Genomic DNA, 21,904 nt, shown 5'->3' on the forward strand with positions numbered 1-21,904 from the left:
AGACTTGAAGATTGCTGTTCACCAACACTCACCATACAACTTGACAGAGCTTGAGCAAGGAAGAATGGGAGAAAATCCCCAAATCCATATGGGCAAAGCTGATACAGACATAACCACGAAGACATGAGGCTGTAATCACTGCCCAAGACACTTCTACAAAGTATTGACCCAGGGGGTTGAATACTTATGACGCAAAACATTTCAGCTTTTCATTTTTAATTAATTTGTAAAAAATTTCCAAAAACATTCATTTTGTCATTATGGGGTATTTTGTGTAAATCAGTGACAAAAATTTTAAATTTCATCCATTTTAAATTCAGGCTGTAACACAACAAAATGTGACAAAAGTCAAGGGGTGTGAATACTTTCTGAATGCACTGTACTGTATATTGTAACGGTCACGACTCTTCACCAATGGTCACCCCACCCGATGGCGATGGGACAAAAATATTTACACCTTCGCTGGGTTAATGTGGTACGAATTGGAGTTTCAGAATACAAGACTGCAACAAATCTGCCGACAACAGTAGCCGAGCCAGCCTTTTCGTGATCTGTATTTGTTGTGCTTTCGCGCAAACTTGATTCTAGGCTTGAGAATGAATAAGCCATTGCATGAAATGCTTTAGAGCTCTCACACCACAACCACACAATGTTTGATTGAAAAGAGACTATTTAAAATAAAAAAGGGAGGAGGGGGGAGAGCAAGGCCACATTGTGGCAATAACAAACACAAACGAATGAAAATAAATAAATTACAAACTATTCCACCGGAACCACGATGGTCTGAACAAAGATGCCATATCTCTTTCATTCTGGGAAATATGGGACAGAAAGGACAAGAGACAAACCTGTCCTGTGCTGCAATTGTCACATGCGGTGTGGGTCTTTGTTTGGGTGCATACGGACAGGCGTGGAGGAAGTCCTCACCATGCCTTGTGTGCTTCCCCAGCCATGTTTACAGTGCACCAGCTCTCCAATGAAGCCAAATTATCAACCACCATGCTCCACAGAACTACGAAGGCCCAGGCAGGGACCACAAACCATGAAGCAACAAGCAGGAACCATGAATCAGTGGGCAGGAACCAATAACTACCAACCACTCAGGTGGTGTGGCTTTCATAACGTCTTACAGGGACCATAGGACTGTCTTTAGAATGTGCCCATTGGCTACCAAGCCAGGAAAATTCCACACCCAGGACATGGTGATCTATGTGCATGCCTACCAGCCCATCTGATGGCCTTGAGCTCAATAGATGTCCATATATGGGCATGTTCCTGATGCGTTAAAGATCCCACCATTAAAGGCATCCTTCATGAGAAGTGGATGAACTATCACCAGCACCATGGCCAAATTCCCAATCCTTGCCATAACCTTAGTCGAACGTCAAGCCAGGCCAGCCGGTTCGTGAAATACCGGCCAAGCTACCCTTGGCCAAACCCACAAGAACGTGGGAATAATTGTAGCCGTTACAGAAGAAGAAGACCACACATTTCGACAGACTATGAAATAACTTCTAATCTATCCCCCATTTTACCCCCATACTAGATCTGCAACAATATAGACAACTTTTTAAAACAAGCAACTATTGTACAAATCTTTTTTGGGGATTCTCTCGCTTTTTCATCTTAATATACAAGGAAAGTTAGACAAGGAGACCATTTGGCCCAACATTTCTGTACTGTAGCTACACAGAACAATTTGCTCATCATGCAGGCCAACCACAATGGCCTACTATTTTCAAAATCTATCATGGTCTCCTTACCATCTCCAACCTGAGTACAAATGGGGTGGCCATCTGTATCACAATATCAAGCACAATGTGCTCAGATACAGTGCTCCGCTGCCAATACACCACAAGTGTTTTTTTTTTTGCATGTTAAGTTTGACACATTGAGGGATCATCCTCTCATACCAAATTATGTTTTAAAAATTGTTTTACATAAATTCTGGTTGAATGTGCCACACTCCAGATTTTCTGACTTGACCCTTGCAATGTTATCTCCTGGTAGTGTTTGGATTAAATGGTCCAAACTGTGGTGAGTGTGATGTTGCCATGACATGTCTGAGTGTGAGCTGGACAACATGACCCCAGGAAATGTTCCATGCACCTTGATTTGGTCAGAAACAAATCTCTCCTCGAGTTCGTAGGAAGTCGTAAGCGAACCTTGAGGGCCATTGCCATACCATTCTACAGTGGCTCTGGCTTTACAAGAAGGGTAGTGCCTGAAGCCACTGTGTAAGCATCTTCGTAATGCATTGTTTAAGTCCATATGGCCTTCAACAGTGCAGTTGATTCTTCCTGTTTCTACTAAAAGAGCTTCCATCAGGCAAGGAGGTCCCGTTGAAACTTGCTCGGTCATGGGACAACATGAATTGATTGCATCTCTCCTTCCAACTGCACTAGTGTTGTCCAAATCCTTCCAGGTGCACTCGATGTCTTCTTGACTCAGGTCGTATTGCCACAACATCTCATGGATGCCTTCACTACCCAAAAATCCACATTCCTCTTTGCCATATCCTTCATATTTAAGTGTCTCTTTTTGGTAGCCGATTGGAGCATTCATTTCTTCATAGCATGCAAATATGCCCCTGTTTTGATTTGCATGAGCTTCGGGGTGGCTGGCATGAAACCCTCCATTTGTGTCATGGAGATTTGGCTTGGATAAACGATGCAGCCGTATCGAAGTGTCATACAAAACGTCTGGCCTGGCATCATTGTTGAATGAGCTTGTCCGCTCAGCAAGGTGCTGCTCCCCTTCGGAATTCCTAAATACATAAATACGCACACCTTCAGTCAAAGACAAAATACAATGTGCATTTTGTTTTGATTTAAATGAACTACGACCAGTCACCATCTCTGAAAAAATACATGCCTTGAAACCGATTTTCTGTAGGTCAAAATTGCAACAGTTTGCATACTTAATCTACACTAATAAATGTCAGTGTGTATCTCCTCCATAACTCCAAAACCATGAAACCTAGCAGCCTGAAGCTTTGTATGCATACAAAGAAAGCTCCATGGTAGTGCATGAGTGAAAATTGGGTGTTTGGGTGAATTTAAACACCCCTTTTGAAGATAATTAATGCCCTTATTTAATTATCCTTAATCAAGGCTCAGCCTTGGTCAGCCCTCTGTCAGATTGCAGGGGTCTTAATTTGCCATTTTGTTTGGCCTATTCAAACAAGCCTTCATTTTGAAACATGATCTACTCTCACAGACTAATTAGAGTATATAATTGAAACACAGTATTTTATCTGATTTGAGAATCGGATCTGGTGGACTAAATAAGTGTTGCAATCTGGAGTGAAATCTGAAAATTTTAGCAAATTAGCGATTTTTATAACCAAATGTATTTATTTAAGCAAAGCATTAAGCTTAATTCTTTCTACTGTTCAGACGATTATATTTAGTGAAGAAAAGATGAAGGAATGTGAGGAAAGTAGAACTTAATTTGGCGCAACACCGTGCTCTCTAATCTGCTTTTGCAAGTCACGACGACGCAGTCGACAGGGATTCGTTTTTTTTGGCAATTATGGACGCAGTTTTCCATTTACTGTTTTGTGCGATCTACTTTCATGACAAAATATTCATATATGACAAAACATGACAACATGACTTACAATATATACTAATAGTTGCTGCAATGTATTAAGTCGGCAGTGGCTGAAAACAAAGGTACGTAGACAGCATGGACATGGTGGGGTTTGTACGTGCCCACATGTGGGGAGGTTGGAGGAATGCGTATGGGTTGGAGGAATGCGTATGGGTTGGAGGAATGCAGGCAAGCCTTTGCCAGGTAGATAACATAGGTTTTAATCTTTAAATGCTCCCACCCGGTTTTACATAGAACACAGCGATTAAAAAGAAAACGTTGGTGCTTGGGGGCGTTTTATCGCCCCGGCAATGCCCTGGTACGCTGCCTTCCCTCCACATTACACTGCCTTCCCTTCCCCTCCCCACCCTCACTTCCTTCCCTTTCCCTTAAACTGCCTTCCATTCCCCTCACGCTGCCTTCTATTCCCCTCACGCTGCCTTCTATTACTCTCACGCTGCCTTCTATTCCCCTCATGCTGCCTTCCCATTCCCTCTCCTCGTGCTACCTTCCCATTTCCTCCCCTCGTGCTGCCTTCCGATTCATTCCCCTCATGCTGCCTTCCCTTTTCCTCCCCTCATGCTGCCTTCCCATTCCCTCCCCTCGTGCTGCCTTCCCATTCCCTCCCCTCACGCCGCCTTCCCATTCTCTCCCCCTCTCCTTCTCCACCTCCCTTCCCCCCCCTCCTTCTCTCTCTCTCCCTCATCTCTCAGTATTTCCATCAGCAAATTGAAGCCCCTTGGCTTCCTGTTAATCTGGCTGTTCCATCTGCCAGAATTAGTTGATGGACGTTAAAGATCTAACGGTGTCCTTCATGAAAGCTATCACCAGCACACAGCTAAATTCCAAATTATTGCTTTCCCCCTATATGGGGCACTGCATCTGTGGCACAACTGTCTCCCCAGCAAATGATGCTACCCACAGCCATGTGTTGCGTACAAATTAAGAATAACCTGAATGCTTGGAAAATGAGGGGGATGGGGGGAAGATTCATTTTGCTGAATTCACAATTTTGTAAGCATGTACCTGCACCAATAATTTGCAGCCTGAAACTGCAAGAGGCTGAGATTGCAGCCTGAAATTTGCAAGCATCGTAAAAGAAGTGCAAGAGTGAAAATTGGGTGTTTGGGTTAATTAAAACACCCTTTTCAAGATAATTAACGGCCTTATTTAATTATATCCTTTATCAGGCGCATCCTCGGCCACCTTGCTCTCCATGGGGTCTTAAGGCGCATCCTGGGTTATCTTGCTGGGGTCGTAATTCACCATGTTTTTTTGGCCTGCTCATCCATGCCTTGACTTGGAACAGGCCGCAGCAATTTCTTAACGACGGTTCTGTTTTTTTACTTTCCTCACATTATCAAATGCCTGTTTATCAGAGCTATGAATCGCTGAGTACATTGCAATGCTTATAAACGCCCAGAGACGCCAGCATTCGTAGCTTTATTTCATTTCCACACATGCCATAACCTCGAGAATCTCTGAAATGAAGCCGAATTACAATATTCAAGCTCCAGAATTGAATTTAGCAGCAGTTCCGCCACCTCAAAAAAAGTGTTCATTTGTCCAATTTGTGTCTCCGGAAGGTGTGTGTTTAACAAGACGGTTCGGCAATCACTCATAAATCCCGATCCAGCTAAAAACTGTCATCCCGATGTTTCACAGGTATGGTGATTCATCAATGTGTGTGGCGTTTAACTAGATGTTACATCTGCTGGAATTCCCCCCCCCCCCTCCTCATATCTCTATCTCTATCTCTATCTCTATCTCTATCTCTCTCTCTCACCTCCATTAATATCCCCATTAGCGTAGCGATGGGTTGTATTTGCTAGTTCATTATAAATAAGCCTTTCGAAGAGCATTGTTCTTGTCTTGGTGTTGGTTGAGATCAACTGCAACAGTGAAAAGTTGTGACCATGAACGAAAAGCATGACATTTTGCTTTGTTTATTTACACTGGCAAGCTGCGTCATGACTGTTGCGGCCTTAACGTGGTTGAATATCACCGCTGCACGAAGACTTACGTGAGTAGTTGCTGTGTGGCAATGATACAATCTGCTTGGCCGTTTTTGTAGACGAGACGTGCTGTGGCCCTGACCCAGACCCAATGCTGGTTCTTGTGCAACAGTCGGAAAATAGTCCAACCACTTTCTCCTGTTTTGATCACTAAAAAAAAAGGTGGGAAGAAAGGGAGAGAGAATGCTTGTTTGCCCCTCTGTGTTTGAGGCTTTTCAATCAATCAAATTGGTTTCTTACATGGAGGTTTTCATTTACGAATAAAACCTGAAAATGCTTTACAGTGCAAGAAAACGTAATAGCAAAATTCACAAAACGACTGTAAAAGATAAGATTTTTTAAAAACAAGAAAAATAAAATGAACAAGAAGCCAGTGCAAAGAGGTGAGATTTCAAGAGAATTTTTAAAAATTGTAATTCAGGGGACTGTGTGAATCTCATCAGGCAACATATTACAATGTTCAGGTGTATATCAGCAGAATGCACAATCAACAAAAGTCTTCATCCTTGTGTGAAGGGTTGCCAGGAAATATTCTTACTGTTAGACCACAGTATTCTTGCAGGTGTGTAAGGTGTGAGTCAATGGGAAATAAAGGCAGGAGAAAGTTTACTTTTACCTTTAAAAATTATCAACAATGTTTTGAAATCAGTGCTTGTGGCACTGGAATCCAGTGAAGAGTCTTCCGGATTTGAGGATAACGATCGGATTTACGAGCTTGAACTACAGGCCTGTTCAGATTTGCAGGCAATGACGTGCTTTGGCTGCCTGGCCACAATTGATGTGCAATGGCAATCTGGCCACAAATTTGACTTTGATGGGCCTGTCTTCCAGACACGACATCCACCAAACAACACAGGTTGATACTGGAAGCATGGCATGTGAAGAGCTGAAAAGGTGGTCTAACTGGAGAGACTATGGATTTTCCAACACAATACACACCTCTGATACAAATGGTGGAAACAGATGGATTTGGTGAGCAACAAACAGTACTGTACAAGAGATCCCTAACACCACATCCACATGTGTGCAACACCCAACGGGAACTCCAACAATCACACAACCCACACCTCATCACATCCAACCCGGACACGAAACCAGCCATGTCCGTGCCACAGAAACAAAAACAAGTGCACAACCAGGCAACACCAGATAACATGTAACAATCACAAGGAAATTGGATGCAGGAGGAGGCCATTTGGCCCATCATGCCTGCGCCACATCAACACCAGACACCAATTTATATAAAAAAGAAAATACAAAATGTTTTTTTGGTTGTTTTTTTTTGTATTTTTTGTAGTATTTTTCTTTTCGGGGGGGGGTGGGGGAAGGTGGTTCTTGGGTGAGAAACACACATCAACCTCACACCAACTCTTGATGTGACCCCCACGGACACTTGAAACACATGCACCCAATCACCCATCAATGCTTAAGCTACCAAAAAGTCCTACCATCATCCCTATACTCCTCTATCTCCATAACTTCCAGGTACCGATCTAGTTCTAAGTTAAACGTATCTACTTTTTATGCTGCCATTACCTTTCCAGGGAGGCCATTCCATGCATTAACTACTCTGAGTGAAAGTCCCATGTCATACTCCAGTCAGACATGGAGAGAGAGTCAGACAACTCTCTCAGACAACAGTCAGACAACTCTCCTCTTCTCTCAGGCTATGACCCCTCGTCCTATCACTGTCTATTCTGTTGAACAATTCATCTGCACTTACTTTATCTATACCTTTCATTTCCTTAAACATCTCTCTCATATCTCCTCGTAACCACCTCCTTTCTAGTGAATAAAGCCCTGTCTCCTTCAGCCGCTCCTCATAGCTAAGTCTAGCTCGGCCCAGAATCGATCTCGTAGCCCTGTGCTGAATTATGTCTTTCCTAAGTTGTGGTTCCAAAACTGCACTCAATATTCGAGATGTGGCCCTCACTAAATTCTTGAACAATGTTAACACCACCTCTTTTGATTTATAAATGATTCCCCTCCAAATACAACCTAAAACCCTATTTGCTTTTACCTATAACTGCCTGCTTACCTCCCATATATATTACCACCCCCAGATCCTTCTCCTGTGTGACCGCTCCAAAATTACCCATTGCATCATATAATCTCTATTTTCAATGTTCTTTCCCATCCCCAACACCTTACACTTGCTCAGGTTAAATTTCATCTGCCAATCTTATACACAATCCATGCAAGTATCAATACTTTCCTGTACCTGATCACCACCCCCTCCGCTATCCACCTTACCTCCAAGCTTTGTGTCATCTGCAAATTTGGAAAGTCTACTCTTCACCCCACTGTCTAAAATCTAAATCATTAATGTAAATAATGAATAGTAATGGTCCGAGTACTGATCATTGAGGTACCCCACTACTTGCATCCTCCCAGCAAGACATCCTCCCACTCACCACCACTCTTTGCTTCCTATCACTAAGCCAGTTTGCAATCCAAATTGGTGGCTGACAACCTCCTATGTGGTGCCTCATCAAATGCCTTCTTAAAGTCTAGATATACTATGTCCACTGCCATTCTCTCATCCACCCAAGGAAATGGCAGTGAATGGCAAGTAATAATATGGCAAGTATTATTGAATAATATGGCAAGTGAATGGCAAGTGAATGGCAAGTAATAATAAAGACAGAGCAGAGCAGCCCATCAGTGATGCGATTTGACATTTATTTGCTTGAAGTTTGGCAAAGTTAAAAAAAACAAACTCCTCCATTTGACCTCGTGCACCGGCATGTGACTGGAAATGAGCGTTCGCATCGAGAATAATACACCCGAGCGGGTTTGACGGTCAGCTCAGATACAAAACTTGATGCAACCGAGTGTTAATCAACCTTAGCGACTATGAAAAGTGAAAACAGGATTTAAATTGAACTTAAAATAACCGCACGAAGCCGTGTTGAAGTCAGCGGGCCTCGTGTTGCCCAATAAATAGGGTCAGACGACAGAGGTAACGAGAAACTAGTTGGTCGAATTAAATCTTCTTAATAATCCCTATGAAACCCATTTTGCATTATAGTCGTCCGATGCTTCCTTGTAGGCCATTCGACCAATCGGTCATTTTGCATTTCATGACCCTGTAACCTTGACCCCGAGGTGAAAAAGGGCTCAGACGATCTCTAGAGAACACTAGTATTATCATCATGTCAAGTTAGAACTCAATTGGTCGAGATGCCTCGGAGGAGATAGAAAAATAAAAATTGCTGCCGGACGGACGGATCTGATGACATCGAACAGTTATATTAGGTCAGCGAGCTGACCTAATAAAAACCGGACACGTGCCGAGGGTTGGGGTCTCTTGGCCTGAGCCAAAGGAAGCCTGTTGTGACGCGGGTGAAACTTTCCCTGAGACCGGGTCTGCTCTAACTTATTGTTCAAATTAGCGGATTAGATCTGGTTTACGTTTTGGTTAGCAGCGCCTTTCCACTTAAAAAAAGGTATATCTAAACATATATTATAGGCTAATGATGTCTGCCTATGACTGGTGTTGGCTTCCTGGTTAGGGTGGTGGGCTTGGGATCCTCGGATCCTGAATTCAATTCCCCCTTGTCTGTTGAATTAATACCAGGTGGTGTTGACTGTGCCTGTTATCCTTCCGAGGTCGGCAAAATGAGTGCCAGCTTGCTGGTATCCTGTGTCGGAGTGGCGACCCGTCCAGGATTGTGTAATAGCCAAGGAGACTGCTTTGGCAGCACCAATGCTCTGTACAAAGTATGGTCCCAATGGAATGATGGATGGATGGATGGATGGATGTCTCCCTGTCTGTCTGTCCGCCCCCCCCCCCCCGCAAAAAAAAATGTAGAAGCACTTATAATAAAAGTTGCATCAAATGAATCCAAATCTCCAGGAAATTTTTAACATTAAAAAAACAAAGTTGTACACAGGAGATTGCATCTGCACGCATATAAAGTGCAGATAGTGCAACTTTTATAACCAAGAACTTCCCCGGTACAGTCAAAGCTTGTTACTATGCCACCCGTCAGGACCGAGCAAAAGTGGCATAGTAGCGAGAGTGGCATAGTAACGAGATTTTGTAAAAACGGCCTTATTTTCTCAAGTTACCCATCTGTAGTTAATCTTTAGACAAAATTTATTCCAGCAAGTAAAAGGCACGACTGTTGTATAAGCTAAGTGAACGGAGAACATACACACACTAACAGAGTTCACACACTAACATATGGCATGGCGAGAAATTCACGACACACAAAGCTTTCAAGAATCGTCGGCTGGCGCATCTTCTTTCGGCGGATCTCGTGCATCTCGTTGTCTAGCCGATCGCACGCTTGCATCACACCGGGCTTCCCGCTTCTCTGCTGCATGAACTTCCGGACGGTGCTACAAGCGCGCTGGGCTTCCTCAAACGGAACGATTTCCTCCTCGACAGTTACCTCGTCATCTTCGCTTTCCACCGGCTCCTCGCTGCACAGAATCTCCTCCGCAATCTCCTCCAGCATGAAATACCCGCCAGTCGCGAGGCGCTCGTCGGCTTCGAGAAAGTCAGACAGCTCGATCTCCTCGTTCTCGTGCATCTTTTCCTCGGCAGGCAGAGCTTCCCAGATGTCGGGCAGCTCCGCATCCTGTGGCTCAGTTTGGATCTCCTCTTCGATGAACTTGGCCTTCGCGAAACAGTTCCTGATCGTCGACTTGCCGACCTGCCCCCAAGCACGCCGGGCGACGTGTAGAGCGTCGAGCAACGTGAACTTGAACTCCTTTCCCTCATCTATGGCCTCAAGCCGGCGGCATAGCAGGAGCTTCTTGTAGTGGTGCTTGAGGTTCTCTATGATTCCCTGATCCATTGGATGCGAATTGGCTGTCGTGTTGGGTGGGAAGAAGACCAGTTGGATGTTGTTCAGCTCGAGCTCGGGAGGGTGGCCAGAGAAGTTATCGAGACAGACCAGCACTCTGCGTCCCTGCTGGCCGAGTCGTCCGTCCCACGCACGCAACATCTCCTCGAAAAGCTCCGCCATCATCCACCGCCTTGTACTTGACCGGGATCTCTTTGTTCTTGAAGGCACGGGGTTTCTTGGAATTGCCAATCACCAGAAGAGGGAACTTCTCGCTGCCGCTCATGTTTGCCCCAACCAGAAGAGTGATCCTTTGCTTGCTTTTCTTTCCTCCAGTACACCGCTCTCCCCTGAAAGCCATGGTCTTGTTCGGAAGCAGCTGCCAGAAGAGTCCAGTCTTGTCTCGGTTGAAGACGTCGTCTGCGGAGAACTGCCCGAGTAAGGGCCGGAGAACCTGTTGTTGCCACTCAAGAAGGGATTGCGAATCCACCGCTCCAGATTCGCCCTGCACTGTCTTGAACGTGATGCCGTGGCGCTTCTTGAAATTGCCCAACCAACCGTCGCTCGCCATGAAGTCTGGGATGTGCATCAGCTCGGCCAGTTTCATCGCCTTCTCCTTGATCAGATCGCCACTGACAGGCACATTCTGTCCTCTTGATTGCTTCAGCCACATGAGCACTCCCTCATCAAGCTTCGGGTCGTGAGCCTGCGTCAACTTCATGCGCTTCGATGGAAATCCAGCTTTGATTGCAGCCTCGATTGCATCCTTCTTGCTGAGAATGCCCTTCACGGTGGTTCTCTTAACTTCGACGCCCCATTTCTTGCTAATCTCCCTGGCCAACTTGGACTGATTTGGCTCCTTCTTCGCGGCATCGATGATCTCCTTCTTCTCCTTCAGCGTAAAGTCAGTTCGCTTGCGTTTCTGAGCTGACATTATGGGCTGAATTTGAAAAAAAATGATGTCACTGTTGTACGTGTGCCTGCGTGTCTGTGTGTGTGCTCGCGCTTTTTTGTGTCTCGTTGTGCGTGTTGTGATTGGCTTGTTGTGGCTGGCATCGGGGAGAAGAATCGCGTGTTTTGACACAGTCTGACTATGTGCGTACGTATTGAGTTATGTTGTGCGCAGCTGGACTGTAGTTCGTCGCTTCGCCTTTGGACGTGAGTGTGATAATCGAGCACTGCGCAATACAGATTTTTTCATGGCTCGTGCCTTTTAACAGTCACACAGTAGTGGCATGGTAGCGAGAGTAGGGGGTGGCATAGTAAATTTATTTTGTATTGAATTTTGTTGGGACCGAGCAAAAGTGGTATAATAGCGAGAGTGGCATAGAAGCGAGGTGGCATAGTAACGAGCTTTGACTGTAGATGGATTTGTCGTGGTGGAGCAGTCCCATGGCTGCCACAGTCTCCTGATGCAATGCCCTTAGACTTCTTCTTGTGGGATTATGTCAAGGATTGCTTTGCAAACCTCTGTTGCTGACATTGAAACACTTTGTGCAAGGATAACCCGTTGCATCAATAGTGTGACGAGGGATTATGTTGGCCGACACGCGATTGAAGTGGATTATCGCTTGGATGTGCTGCATGCCAATAAAGCTGCACATGTTGAGATGTACTGAAGAACACAATAAAAACTTTATTAATCACGTGACAAGATGCAAAAAAACCGAATCATTGTATCTCTTTTGGTTTGGTTGTAACAACATTTTAAAAACGGAACAGGACTTTGTGTACAGCCTGAACTTCGTTCCGAAGCCTAAAATTATTTTCATATATGTCAAGGATTGTTTTGATTTGCTTGAGGTAAGTTTACCCAATCAGTATTGGTTGAGTTAATCAATAAGTTATCGTCATTTCACTCTCTTCTTGTAAGCCTGGTGTTGGCATGGGATCCTAGGGTCCTGACTTTGAGCCCTGTTGCTGCTGAATTAACACCAGGTGGGGTTGACTCAGCCTGTCGTCCTTCTGAGCTGCTGAATTAACACCGGGTGGGGTTGACTCAGCCTGTCGTCCTTCTGAGATTGGTGAAATGAATGCCAGTGTACTGGTAGAGGGGCACAGCATCAGCAGCATAGTTGCACCAAAAAACAAAATGATAGCTACCTGGCTGCCAAGCTGCCATATGTAAGAAGAAGAAAACTTTTTCTTTAAGTGACAGGTACACACGACCACTTAAGTCATTCCTTATTGAACTTTTTCTCACCGAGAATATTGTGTACAAGATGAAGAAATCAGAATTAAGGTGAGGAAGTCGAGTCAATAAGTTTACTTCGAAACAATCATAATTGATCGAACAACATCGTGACCGACAGGTATAAAACAATTCAAACAAATGAAACTATTTTATGACAAGGAGGAAAGTTTCCTGAACCCAAACTCAAATAACCCAAACTCTAACTCTCCTCTTCTTTACTCTCATGCTATGGCCCCTGGCCGTGCCACTGTCAATTCTGCTGAAAAACTCTTCTGCACTTATTTTGTCGATGACCAAAACAGCACACAATATTCTAGGTGAGCCCTCACTAAATCAATCACAATCACATGCTTGTCGAACAAGGACGTTAGGATACGTAAGTGTATTTTAACATGAATTCGAAGGACATTAATAGAATGTGAAGAAGAAAAAAAATCTAATCTGGGATTCCACAGTCATGATCTTGTGAATTATAATGCACAGGAACACCAAATGGACCCATGTTACTGGAATGAGCAAGCATGTTGCAAGATTTCCAGAAATACACAGTCCCTCAAACTGTTTGTCTGTCCTGTTACCAGGGTTATCGTGATGGTTATTACTCAAATAGTTGGACTCTGATGAAAACTTTCGGAAGCCACATGCACATCAAGCCTAAACTTCCTCTTTCTCATGTCTGCTGCAGCCGTCGCTCAAGGACAACCGCAGACTGGCTTGGCTTGCTTTCATAACTCCCATGGCAACAAGGTGCTGGAGTTTGGGGAAATCAAAACGTAGTCACTGGATTTTTGAGAAAAAGTATTAAAATACAATGTATGAGTGCAAACAAAAGATTCTTATTTGAGCATGTTGAATAAAACGAACCAAAATTATCAATTTGAATGATGTAGACCTCACTTACGCTTAATGTGGTACTCAGCACAGTGAAACAAATCACCGGTGTGGACGTAATGGTAGCCAGAGTTTCTTCTCAGTTCTTCCACAGTCCATCCCAAAATATACCTGCCTCTGCAAAGCAAAATAGCATTCGAGATTAGGTTGACGTTTCAAATGCCCTGTGTACAGATTGCATCTTGAGGTGCCTGGACCTCCATATGGTACTCTCTTTTGAAAGTATAATATTAGATTATTATACTGTACCATAATTCAACAATACGACCTTCACTAAAAGGGATTTTAAAGTTGTTGGGTTTTTTTTTTTCTCTTCTATTTGGATTATGACCAGAGGCATCCACCTGACCTTGCTATTATTGAAATGCACTTAAGGTGCTTGCTATATATTTTTAAAGATACTTTAGGACACATGAATTCCTTCCCCCCTCCACACAAATTTCCAACTACCTTTTTCCTAATTCTGGATCCACTTCTTTATCAACTGTCATGTACAAAATGGTAGACATATAGATACCGTTTATAATGAAAGAACATTCTTCTACATGTATTATAATCAGCAAAAAGCCGGGCTGGCAGGATGGCCGAGAGATGCACACTCGTCTCTGAGCTGTCTAGCTAGCATGGGTTCAAATCCCAAACCGGCCATAAACTCTCATCCTGGTTCACAGGCAGGTTGATCCATCAACGTGTGTGCTGCCTATCGGATGGACCTTAAGCCGGGAGTCCTGTCTGCAAGTATTGGTTGGTGTATGTTAAATATCCCAAGGTGTCCTTCGCAAACAGTAGGCAAGCTCTTCCCAGCACCTTGGTAAAATTACAAATTCCTGCTCTAATCTGTAGAGGGCCATCGGTGACACAGCCGTGCCCTCAACTAATAGTGCTGCCCTGCAGCCTTGAGCGACATATGAAAGAAGTGGAAAAGTAATTATTAGTGTTGGAGGTAAATTAAACTAAACATTTTGAACAATTCGCTATAATCAATTCAATAAGTTTCACTTGTGGTCTTCAAGAAGGTGATCAATGGCTTTGTCATGAAACACAATTGCCTTTGCTTCTTCTTTCTCTTCTTGTTCTTCTGTTTGCAGTACGTGGCTGCGGATGGCATCATTTAATGGGAGCACGGCTGTGATGCTAATGCAGTGTCCCCTGTAGCTGAGAGCAATAATTTATAATTTATTCAGGGTGCCAGCGACAGCCCAACTGCAGATGGGACACCCAGTTGAATACATATCCGAGGGACAGCACACACATTGATGAATCACCATGCCTGTGAAACACCAGTCGAGATTCCAAACCAGGATAAACAGCTAAGAGGAATGTGTGCGTACCTCTAAGCCATCCTGCCAGCCCAATCATCTCAGACATTTCCTAGTCATACAACATAAATGTGAGGTGTTCAAGCAAGACACTCACAATAGTCCAATAAATGCTGACATTTGTCTTATAATTTCAAAATACCAGGAGGTGCATATATATATATATATATATATATATATATATATATATATATATATATATATATATATATATATATATATATATATATATATATATATATATATATATATATATATATATATATGGAGAGAGAGAAAGAGAAAGAGAAAGAGAGAAAGATTTCTTGGATTTTTGTAGGGAGAACCTTTTGAATGCCCCTCATATATTAGCAGCATGTACAATGTTGTGTAAAGCAGTAATCTTTAAACAGACACACTAATAATTTTCTTTTTATCAATAAATTCGCATCAAACCAGAAAATGTGAAGTGGTGTGTCAGATTCATCAATTCGCTGAAAAGCAGCAATGTGCTATCATTTACGGGACGTGGACATACACTCAGTAAGTGTGGGCAAACGTGCCATTTCGATATTTTTAGTTTAGTAACATGACGGCTCCAAGCATGGGAACAGCTTTTGTGGTCAGCAAAGCCACCCTGACGGAAACGGTGATTGCTGTCACATGAAAACTCTTCCTGATTCGTGAGAATCTTCCTCTCACGATACCAAAGTGAACGCACGAACATGAACGCACGCAGACTGTTTGACAAAATCTCACGAAGACAAGGATGGTTGGACAGCTCAGTTGAGAGTATCTCCACAAATAAGATTTTTAATCATGACCGAGCTGTTTGGATGGTGCAATTAATAGGCCAGAGGTATAGGTCAGATTTTTTGGTACTTCATCAACCGGCTTGACACAAAGCTACAAGAGGTCTCGTATGAAAGATGGGGGATCTCCGTAACTCATTTTGCCCTGTTGTCCTCATTTTTTTGGTGTGCGGCCCATGAAATATTCACACCTGAAGGATACCCCCATTAGAAAATTTTGACCATTTCCGAAAATCAGAGAATTAGCCATAACTACAAAGCAATGCGCCCTATTTTTACATGATTGGTATTGAAATGTGCAGAATGAACAGGCGAATACTACTAGTTACTTAATGGAATACTTCTAGATAAATATATGTACGTTTGAGTGCTTTTAATAGAAAAAAGACGTAATTTCAGGACCGCTAACTTCGAAAATCATCAACTACAGAAACAAACATCTGCCAATTGTCATATTTTTTTTCTTTATTTTATATGTGTTCAGTTTACCATATCAATATAATGAGAATATTTTGAAACAAATTTCTACGAGCAAATTATACGATATAGTGACTGAAGTTTGCGCAAGTGATGTGATAACTATATGTTACACCAATACACATTGTTCTACGAGAAATGAACTAAAACATATATTTTGAGCAAGTGTCCTCGATATGTTCAACCATCACTGTCCGTGTCATTTTGGTCACCATGTGACAGTTCGTTGCCACACTGTCTGTCACTGGTGGCACACATGCACTCGTTAGGGCAAGGCAATCTGTCTTGTGAGCAGCTGCAGCTGTTGGTACACGGTTCACTACCACGGCATGAACACACAAGACCATCTAACATCTCCGCTGATGTGGGTCCATCAAACAATGTGGGATGCAGCACACCTTCTCCTCTGGTACCATCCACGACCCTCTGGTGTGGGAATTTCTGGATTTGCCAGGTGCGCATTCATCCATACTCGGGTTTGGTGAACGGATCTCTTCACATGTTCGAGAAAAGCTGGTTCGGATGAGGTACAACTTATGCACTGGGACATCTTTGGTCGCTGCGAGTTTCTCCCGAAGATGGTTCAAATTTGTGTGTGCATCCATATATTTCCCTTGAGAATCATACATGGCACTGACTAAATGTCTTGAAGCAGCCACTGCCTCCTGGAGATCGTCAGTGGCAAGGACTTCGAGGCGTGGACCATTATTCTGAAGATGCAGTGTCTTCATAGCTTTCCATGCTTTCTTTTTACCATAGCTGAAGAATGCTGATACAGAGTCAGATCGTGTCGGGGCATGAAACGCAGGAAGCCGGGTACACGTTTCTGGAAGCAAGCTGTAACATATCTGATGGACCGGGATAAGCTTGCATCCTGCTGATGTTCTTTTCTCTATCCATATTTCGGCAGTGTCCCGCAACTGTGGAAAGTAGTGGACTGCTAAGACAAGCACATCAGTGTCTGCTGATTTGATTGTAATGGACCCACGCACATTGTTACGTCTGAACTCATCATCGGCATGCTTCACATGAAGAAAAATCCGAGAATCTGCCTCTTCCTGCATTTATGCGAGTTCACTGTCATGATACATTCCTGCAGATGAAAGGCATGCTGTAAGCGAACCATCAGAGAAGCCACCAGCCAAATAGATCCGCTTTTCTTGGTGATCTGAAAGTTCTTTTGCTGCTGGTGCATGTTGCGTGACGTGACTACAGATGAAGTGTGTCAAGGTGGATTTGTTTGATGATAGAACCATAAATTTCGTCAATTGTGGTACTGAGCATCCAGCAATGACTTGGTAGCTTCGGGATCCACCAGCAACAGCAAGGCGTCTCATTCTTTCGCGTCTTCACAGAATTAACATCATCATATTGGTTGAAGACATCGATGAGGGTGTGGTGTGTTTTGATGCAATGAAGCAACTGGTTTAGGTAACACTGCGCCAAGTTACCAAACGTAACCACCATTTCCACCCAGGATATGGAGTTCAGCCACAGCATCCCTGATGTACACACTGCGATGTTGGTTATCACTGGAAGTGTTTTCGTGCTCTTCATCGACTAGGCCCTCGAGAATATGCCCTAGTTCTGCTTTGGTGTTCTTCCGTGGAGCTCCATCTTAATGAAAGATAGATGTCGGAACAGACGTAATGGGATAGCCCAGGACGTGCTTCTTGTTCAGGTCAGGGCGGACTTGAGTCAATAGCAAAGCACGGCGGAAAACCATTTCCGGGTTGATATATAGATATACTGTATTAGGTTTAACTAATTGCTTAGCTAGCCTTTCAGTAGTGTCCATTTTTGCACAACCATGCAGGACAACCTTGGTGCATGGATGAGAGCGATGATGAGGATGATAATGTTATCACATTTTATCATATCTTCTTTAATACTGTAAAGGATGACTACTGAACATAGCAATGTCAACATCGGTTTTGAAAAATCGCCTTCTCTGATATTTTCCTTATGGCGGTCCTACAAATTTTAGAAAATTATCGTATTTTGTCAATAAAGGCATATACATTGACATATAATGATGTGGCTGTGATACATAATTCTCCTGTCCAATTGACACATTTCGATACCAAACGTGTAGGAAGAGGGCTCTTTGTCTTGTAGTTTATGGGAAATTATGTGATTTTCTGAAATGGTCCAAATATTCAGACGGGTGTATCCTTCAAATGTGAATATTTCATGGACCGCACACCAAAATATGAGGACAACAGGGCTAAATGTGTTACTGAGATCACCATCTTTCATATGAGACCTGTTGTAGCTTTGTGTCAAGCCGGTTGATTAAACTCCTAAAATATAGCCCTTTATCGAGGTTACCGCTGGCCTATAAGGATGTTCATACATTTAGATCAAAAAAAAGTGATCAATTTTGTAGATAAGTTATTAGTGACCAATATGCAGTTTCAAGTGCCTTGTTTGCGCGAAAGTGACATGAGAAACGATCAAACTTTTGAGTAAGACAATCATAATTTAAATTATCGGTCAAAAGCTAAGTTAGTAAAGACCAACAATCAAAATCGTTTGAAGGCCAAGGTGTGTGTGTGTGTGTGTGTGTGTGTGTGTGTGTGTGTGTGTGTGTGTGTGTGTGTGTGTGTGTGTGTGTGTGTGTTGTGGTGTATTGGCATAGAGCGTTGAGGGGGCGTGGAGGAGTTGTGATAATAGTCACGTGGCGACAATGCATATAGCTGTTCGCGCCCGCTAGAGGTTCGTAGTAGTGTGCATCCGGGGACGCAATAAACAGTTACGACAACCCTCACGACTCTCCGTGTCTCACTGCTCCCCGGACATTACATTGGCGACGAGGATGGGACGAGGATCGGCGCTTTTGGGCCGAGACTGGCTGACTAGCCTCAGGCTTGACTCGACGGCGCCTGTCATTCACCTTGGGCGTCCCGTGCCGAGCCGATTCGAGAGTCGGTGGAAGGAGGTTCCTCTTTCGGAGTTCATACCTCCAGGTGCGCCTGTGTCTCCTTCAGGCCCCGTACCTCCGTTTGGGACCGGGCCTCCCTCGAGGCCCGAGTGCGAGGTCCCGGTGGCAGGAGCCGCGGCGATACAACATTGGTGTCCGTTCATTGCTTCCTGCAACTACGATATACGGTTCCGGAGCAACGGGGAGCATGCCAACTGCGACGGGCTCTCGCGCTTGCGTTGCACGGAGGGTCCACCTTCGTCAGGATCAACCAACCGGGTTGATGTGTTGGCACTGTGCCAAGTCCAAAGCGAACCGGTCGCATCCAAGAGGTTCGCGATGCGCGGCCATCGACAGTGTCCTCTTCGACGTTCAGATGAGGACCTGCACGCGAGTTTCCTCAACGTCGTGACAACCAAGAGTCTTGCTCGCAGCGTGGTTCATGATTTGTTCATTGTTGTGTGTTTGATTCTCGCAGCACGAGTGATTAAGCATGGCATTATAAAAGCGAATGCCGACAGTCCGCGTGTGAGCAAAATGTGTTTGATTGGGATCAATGCTTTCTTTGATGTGAGGAACTTGCGGACGATCGTTGCGAATAAAGAGGTCTTCCAGATCCCGGTCTTCGATGACAGTCCGCAGTTCGCTGCAGCCTCATGTGTTAACATTATACTGTGGGAACGCGCTGTATGTAAAGAGAAGTTTGCATCTGCACGGACGATGTTTCTGCTGTTGTATGACATTGCTATGCGTCCAGCCAATGCTGATCGTCTGTATGGATGTGCGTTGAAGTCTCAGCTGGATATGCTGCGACCTGAGGGGTCAGTGGCAGGGGCAGTGTTGCGCCCGGCGCTGGTGCGCGATTTTGGTGTGGGACAGCTGGTAGTGGAGCCGGCTAATTGCCTGGTTCAGGTTGATGGCAGGGAGCCGTGGCAGGTTCGCTGTTCAGCGTCACCCCCACCCCTGATATCGCCAAGATCAGACGTGCCAGGCTCCATGGAGCGCAAACGTCTGATCTCGCCAAGCTCAGCCGTGTTGGCGCCCGCGGGGCTTGCAGGCTCGGGGTGCTTACCTGATTCGGTCCTGTCTGAGGGAGATGAGCCAACTTGTCGACCGGGGGCATTTGATGGTGCCGGGGGAGGTTCGCCTGGGGTGTCATCTCGACCTCGCTGGAAGGCGTGTAAGCATGAGCCATCTGGGGGCACTATCTGCCCGGGGCGGATCGAGAAACCTGGGGCTTTTGGATGATTAGTGTTTTGCTTTTTCACCAGTTGCTTTTTGTATCATGGTGCCAGTGCGTTTGCTAAGTGCCGTTTTGGCACAAGTTGCTTTTTGTGTTGTAGTGCCAATGATTTTTGGTTGGTGTCATGTTGTCATTTTCTAATTGTCATTTTGTAATCATAATTTTAGGAGGGTGGATTGTGGTGTATTGGCATAGAGCGTTGAGGGGGGCGTTGAGGAGTTGTGATAATAGTCACGTGTCTGCAATGCATATAGCTGTTCGCGCCCGCTAGAGGTTCGTAGTAGTGTGCATCCGAGGACGCAATAAACAGAGTTACAACAACCCTCACGACTCTCCGTGTCTCACTGCTTCCCGGACATTACATGTGTGTGTGTGTGTGTGTGTGTGTGTGTTTTATATAAATCTACACTGATGAGCCAAAACATTATGACCACTGACAGGTGAAGTGAATAAACATTGATTATGTTGTTACAATGGCACGTGTCAAGGGTTGGGATATATTAGGCAGCAAGTGAACAGTGAGTTCTTGAAGTTGATGTGTTGGATGCAGGAGAAATGGGTAGGAGTAAAGACCTGAGCAACTTTGACAAGACCAAATTGTTATGACCAGATGACTGGGTCAGAGCATCGAAAACGGAAAGATGTGTGGGGTGCTCCCGGTCAGCAGTGGTGAGTACAGTGGTAGGAGGGACAAAGTGGTAGGAGGGTCCAAGGAGGGAAAAACCACAAACCGGCGACAGGGTGTTGGGCGCCCAAGGCTCATCGATGCGTGAGGGAAACTAAGGCTATCCCATCTGGTCCGAACCGACAGAAGGTCGACTGTGGCACAAGTCACAGAAAATTGTAATGGTGGTCACGGGAGGAATGTGTCACAATCCACAGTGCATCGCACCCTGCTGCGTATGGGGCTGCGTAGCCGCAGACCGTTCAGAGTGCCCATGATGACCCCTGTCCACCGTCGTAAGTGCCTAACAATGGGCACGTGAGCGTCGGAACTGGACCTTGGAGCAGTGGAAGAAGGTCATCTGGTCCGATGAGTCCCGTTTTCTTTGAGATCACGTGGATTGCCATGTACATGTGCTCCAGTTACCTGGGGAAGTGATGGCACCAGGATGCACTGTAGGAAGACGACAAGCCAGTGGAGGGAGTGTGATGCTCTGGGCAATGTTCTGCTGGAAACCGTGGGTCCAGCCATTCTAGTGGACGTCAATTTGACATGTGTCACCTCCATAAACATCGTTGCAGACCATGTACACCCCTTCATGGCAATGGTATTCCCTGGTGGCAGTGGCCTCTTTCAGCAGGATAATGCGCCCTGCCACACTGCACACATTGTTCGGGAATGGTTTGAGGAACATGATGAAGTGTTCAGTGTTGACCTGGCCTCCAAATTCTCCAGATCTCAATCCGATTGAGCATCTCTAGGACGTGCTGGACCGACAAGTCCGATCCACGGTGGCTCCACCTCACAATTTACAGGACTTGAAGGATCTGCTGCTAATGTTTTGGTGCCAGAGACCACAGGACACCTTCAGGGGTCTTGTAGAGTCCATGCCTGGGCGGGTCGGTGCTGCTTGGTGGCACATGGAGGACAAACAGCATATTAGGCAGGTGGTCATAATGTTTTGGCTCATCGGTGTATATATACATACATACATACA

At 44.7% G+C, this 21,904-nt stretch overlaps 1 protein-coding gene across 1 annotated transcript in view; it reads right to left on the minus strand.

The window, feature by feature from the left end:
- Positions 1-206: 206 nt before the first annotated feature.
- The window catches only part of LOC147023324 (aryl hydrocarbon receptor-like), a 63,595-nt gene continuing 41,897 nt past the window's right edge, over positions 207-21,904 (minus strand). Inside the window, exons 9-11 of the mRNA XM_085888589.1 lie at positions 13,501-13,607; positions 5,618-5,759; positions 207-2,767 (exon numbers count right to left, since the gene is read on the minus strand). Coding sequence (XP_085744715.1) covers positions 1,918-2,767; positions 5,618-5,759; positions 13,501-13,607 — 1,099 coding nt within the window. The 3' untranslated portion in view covers positions 207-1,917. The remainder of the gene's footprint in view (positions 2,768-5,617; positions 5,760-13,500; positions 13,608-21,904) is intronic.

Source organism: Eptatretus burgeri, chromosome 7, assembly GCF_056783735.1.
Source record: "Eptatretus burgeri isolate ZD-2024b chromosome 7, Ebu_testis_v1, whole genome shotgun sequence".
Lineage (NCBI taxonomy): Eukaryota > Metazoa > Chordata > Myxini > Myxiniformes > Myxinidae > Eptatretus > Eptatretus burgeri.